This window comes from Lactuca sativa, chromosome 9 (assembly GCF_002870075.4).
Source record: "Lactuca sativa cultivar Salinas chromosome 9, Lsat_Salinas_v11, whole genome shotgun sequence".
Taxonomy (NCBI): domain Eukaryota; kingdom Viridiplantae; phylum Streptophyta; class Magnoliopsida; order Asterales; family Asteraceae; genus Lactuca; species Lactuca sativa.
In genome coordinates, this window is record NC_056631.2 from 113,195,835 (window position 1) to 113,200,770 (window position 4,936).

General features: G+C 32.4%; 1 protein-coding gene across 1 annotated transcript; it reads right to left on the reverse strand.

Annotated features, from left to right (window-relative positions):
- Positions 1-537: 537 nt before the first annotated feature.
- LOC111920275 (transcription factor bHLH94) lies at positions 538-3,931 on the reverse strand. Its single transcript, XM_023915860.3, has 3 exons — positions 2,963-3,931; positions 1,147-1,560; positions 538-1,041 (listed from the first exon to the last, which is right to left on the reverse strand). The coding sequence occupies exons 1-3, from the start codon at positions 3,479-3,481 to the stop codon at positions 952-954; spliced, it is 1,023 nt and encodes a 340-aa protein (XP_023771628.1). The 5' UTR covers positions 3,482-3,931; the 3' UTR covers positions 538-951.
- Between the last annotated feature and the right edge of the window lie 1,005 nt (positions 3,932-4,936).

Below are 4,936 nucleotides of genomic sequence, written 5' to 3' on the forward strand. Positions count from 1 at the left end.
GAGAAACAAAAAAGTAAATAATTCCTTATTTTTTAAATGACTTTCACGTATTCATTTCATTTAGGGAAAGTGATCGTTAGAAATAAAAAAAATAAAAATAAAAATAAAAAACAGAAAAAGGAAATTGAAGCTGTCAGTCAATGCAAGTTGGTAAGGGCAATTTGTATATCGAGGCCTACTGATTCATCTATCGAAATATAATGTTATTAATTAAAGATGTAACTTGGTCTTGTGTAAGAAAATTCAGCATGACTTCACCAAACGCCAACTAAACATTTTTGTAATTATATGGCTACACATAAATTTTGATTTCAAAATTATGTTATACGGACAAATGTACACTGACAATTTAAATTAAATATGATTCTTAATAGACGGAATGGGTTTCATATAATATTATTCGTATATAACTAGTAGGATCCAAACGGTGAATATAATAATGTCGGTCATTAGGGATTTTCTTAAAAAAATTCATATATATCAATATACATTCATACACAACATATATAGATACATACATATATGTCCACACAATCATTCTTTAACTCAACTTCATTCTCAATTTTAATGTATATATGTATAACCAAATACAGTAACTAAAACTTATTACTTCGAAAAAGTTTCATTAACTTTATGATTTTAAAATAGTGTATAGATTTCAGTGATCAAACACCACCTCATTGCTTTTGGCGACATATCCTCCACATTTCATTGCCGAACTTTTCTCCTCTCATTCTTCTCACTCCTCAACAATGGCAAGTCTCTGAAGTGGAGGTGAAGAAGATGGATCATGGGTACACTTCGCAATGCCAACACAACTCATCAGAGTCTTAGTGATATGACCACACACACAGATAGATAATAGGTAGAGAGAGAAAGAGAGAGAGAGAGAGATTATAATTATAAACCCCATAATTATTATAAAAACAGTAGGGTTATACATATGTAACATTAAAGAGCTTCTTCTTCAATTCTTCCCAACAAGCAATTAACAGCATCAGCAATCTCATCGACTGTATTGAACTGGCATCCATCCTCAAGCTGTCCAAACCAATATATTAAATTTAAAAGTTATTCCAACAATTCTTGTAATAAACATGAAAAATAATCAAATGTTATTGTAAAAAAAAAAACGTCAAAACTAACCTTGACACTAAGACTGTAGAGTACCATCTGATCAACGGTAGTAACATTGAGGTGGAGGACAGTAAGCCACATACACTGAAGCCCAGCGACCATTTTCAAGAGCTGTCGATTGCGTTTCTTAGATAGTATTTTGAGGTTAGCATGGCTTTCTACCATTGTTACTTCTATCTCCGCCATTGCTGGTGGCCGGATATTAACGAGGGTGGCAGAGCCACCACTTTCGTTAGCTGATCTAGCAGAGTATTGTGGGAATGTGAAGAAGTCACCAAATGGTGGTGGTGGAGTAGAGTAGCCATTTTTATCATTAGGGTGTGGTTGATGCATGGCTCTTTTTTGTACCTCTAGGGTTTGTAGTTGTTGTTCTAGTTCCTTCACAAAGTTTATTGCTCCTCCAATTATTGACGCTTGATCACCCTAAAATTGTGTTCATTAACTTTTAAAATGTATTTCATTTCAACAGAATATGGTTAATTACGAATTTTATATAATCTGCTTTGCAATTTGAGTCCACATATAATTAACGTCCGATAATCGAACACATGTGCACTCAGCTAAGAAGAAAAAAATTTGCTCAATATATCATATATTTTTAAATTACAATAAAATCTAAAACATATGAAAACTTCTAAAATTTGTAAAATTATATAAAAGTAGTTATCTAAAACACGTCATTGATACTTGATAATAAAAGTAGTAATTTAATCAATTTGAAAAATTAGAAAAGTAGTAATTTAATCACTTTGAAAAATTAGAAAATATTTTTTGTTAAATGCTAATTAAAGTAACTTTTGAATATGAACCTTTTTTGTTTCACTTAAAAGCAAAATCTTATGATGAACAAAAAAAATTTTGATTTTTTTTATAAAAGCTATAATAAAAGGTCACAAAAGGTATATGAACAAGTCTCTAAGAGTTTTGATCATCTACAATTAAACATTCATTAAGTAAATATTTTATTTTGCTTCTAAATTATATTTAAACTTTAAAGAATTAATAATTTTGGAATAGCTACGAAGATATTTGTAATAGTAATATATTATTTATATTGTTTTTTTTTATACTATTTTAACAATAAACAAACTAATTTTTCAATCTTTTACTATATTTTTTTTAAGAAGACCGAACATTTCTTTTGGTTTTATTTGTATCGCATCAGATGTTTTTATCATGAAATATTTTTAAAATTATACATGATCTATGCTAAATATAACAAATTAGACGTACGTATCTGCTAATTAATTTATTAGATATGTGCTGTGGCACAATGGTATAGAAAAAGACTGAATGATAGTAGATGCGAAATTACGTAAATGATATTGTGATTTACGTATCATTTTATGATTCGATTCATTTTTTTTTCTATTATACTGTCTACATCTAATTATTTTTTTATTCAAATGTATTATTAAATATCAAGTTTGTTTTTTCCAATCATACCGTCCACATCTAAGCAACTATTTCCTCTTATGAAAATAGATCTGCGATCTTGATAAATTCTTTGTACGCGTATTGTTATGAATTTATGTTGTGATTATTAGAAATAAATATAATAAGAGAAAAAAAAGACTATTATATATAATATAAGAGAAAAAAAAAACTATTGTTTTACCCTGATGTGACTCTGTCTGCAGTCTATTTTAAAGTTACATTATATTCTCTAAATTAATTTCTAAAGTGTGTGATGTAACACATTCCTTTTCCTTTAAAATAAACGAAAATCAAATGGAGAATAGCTATCATTTTCTTTTGGTATTATCGGTGGAAAAAATTAAAAAAGGTAATGGAATGTATAAAAGAAATCAATTAAGAGTTTTACCCTTTGAACATACGAAGATGGCATCAAAGATCGGATTACTCCCAGATACTCGTTCATCTGCTTTCTCCGGTTGCGCTCAACCGTGATATGAGTCATTCTTTGATTCTCCATTTCCTGTTTGTTCTTCCCACTCTTCGTGCGCCTCCGCTTTCTCCTACCCACAGCGGCCACCGTAGTGGTGGCAACGGCTGCCACGTGTGGTTCCATCATTATGTTGCAGTGAGAAGATAGTTCACCGGAAATCAACTGGTCACCTCCGGCACTGCAGCCTGTGTAATCTTCCGTTGAAGAAGTAGTACCCCAGTGTTCCTTAACGTTAAAATTGTTGTGATTGTGCATCACTGAAGAAGATGAATAGTAATCCAAATTATTTGCGTGAACATTGGTTGCTTGTTCATGACATCGATAATGGTTGTTTTTCTCCAGGAATCCACAAAAACTTCTATCTTCTTGTAACAAATAATCGTATTCAAAAATGCCAATCGGATCTTGTGAGCAATTTATTGTGTCTAACGCCATTAGTTCACATGCATATGAACCCTAATCTTGAACTTGATCTTTCCTTTCTCTTTATAGCTGAGACGTTGACCACCTCAGAATGAAGTGGAAAATGTCCAAAGGGTGTAATATATATAGACGGAAAAAGATTGTGTCTTTTTTGACGTATGTTGGTGGGGTTTTCTGGGATAGGCCCTAAAAGTCGATTGAAAAACCAATTGTTAGGAGAAAGAAATGAAGAGAAGCACAAAGGGTTAAAGTATATGAACAAGAACCAGAATACTCAAAAGATCCAAACGAAAATCATCTCTCTCTCTCTCTCTCTCTCTCTCTCTCTCTCTCTCTCTCTCTCTCTCTCTCTCTCTCTCTCTCTCTCTCTCTCTCTCTCTCTCTCTCTCTCTCTCTCTCTCTCTCTCTCTCTCTCTCTCAACTTTTTGATGGTGAATAATGGAGAGTACGGGTGTGGATGTGGGTGTGAGTCGAATGTCTCTCTGTCTCTATAAAGAAGAAAAGAATCTACAGTATATGACACGTGACAACATAAGTCGGACTACTACAATTTTTTTACATAAAACGGGGGGTTAGGGTGGGGGCGGAAGAGATGTGTAGAGAGAAAGAAAGAGACATGGGCTATATGGATGCCGGTTTGATCTTCTTTGTAAGTACTAGGCCACTAGCAGTGTTTGATTATATAAAAGTCATACTATCAATGTTATGTTAAAAGATTTCTCCATGGTATTTAAATCTGGGTTTATAAACTTAGGTTAAATACTTTTTTTTTAATACATATACTTGTGAGATCAAATGACCTATATATATGGATAATATCACTGCACACACACGAATTATTACAAATTATTTTTGTGTCTAACACTACAAGAAAACAATCCTTTGTCAACGACAATTTTAATGGCTGCAACAACTTTTAGCGGCCACACGAGCAATTGTCGCCGCTAAAAGTTGTTGTCGCCGCTAAAGATGTCGCCGGTAATACCTAAAGAACCGAATCCGCATCAAATCTGACCCCATCCATCCGATCGAGTATCTAATCCAACGGCTTGGACTCTGTTTTGACTAATCCCAATAACGACGACGTCAATGCCTACAATTTTTTGTCACCGCTAATGTGAGAACAAGAATCAATGTCCAAAGACAATGTTTGAAAACTCAAACCTTGAGTTAATTTTTAAGATCAACGTCTGCTCTTAATATTGTAACACTAGTCAAAATAGGTCAATAGACAATCACATGTGATTATGCCAATCATGTAATGTGATTATGTTAACCTAGTAATGTGGTAAGAGTGTTATGTAGTTCATGATAAATTCTAATACAAATATGAACTTTCTTTATGATACAACTCAAAGTATACGTCCATACGATTCCAAAAATATAGAGAACGTCTGAATCTGACTTCGCATGAAAAAGTTATGATACCGAACACTATAAATCTCTATAATAAGAGGAATTTAAAAT

Coding starts and splice junctions, on each gene's coding strand:
- LOC111920275 (XM_023915860.3), bottom strand. CDS start 3,481: ATGGCGTTAGACACAATAAATTGCTCACAAGATCCGATTGGCATTTTT. Junction 1,561..2,962: donor CATCTTCGTATGTTCAAAGG/GTAAAACTCTTA, acceptor ACACAATTTTAG/GGTGATCAAGCGTCAATAAT. Junction 1,042..1,146: donor TCTACAGTCTTAGTGTCAAG/GTTAGTTTTGAC, acceptor TGGTTTGGACAG/CTTGAGGATGGATGCCAGTT.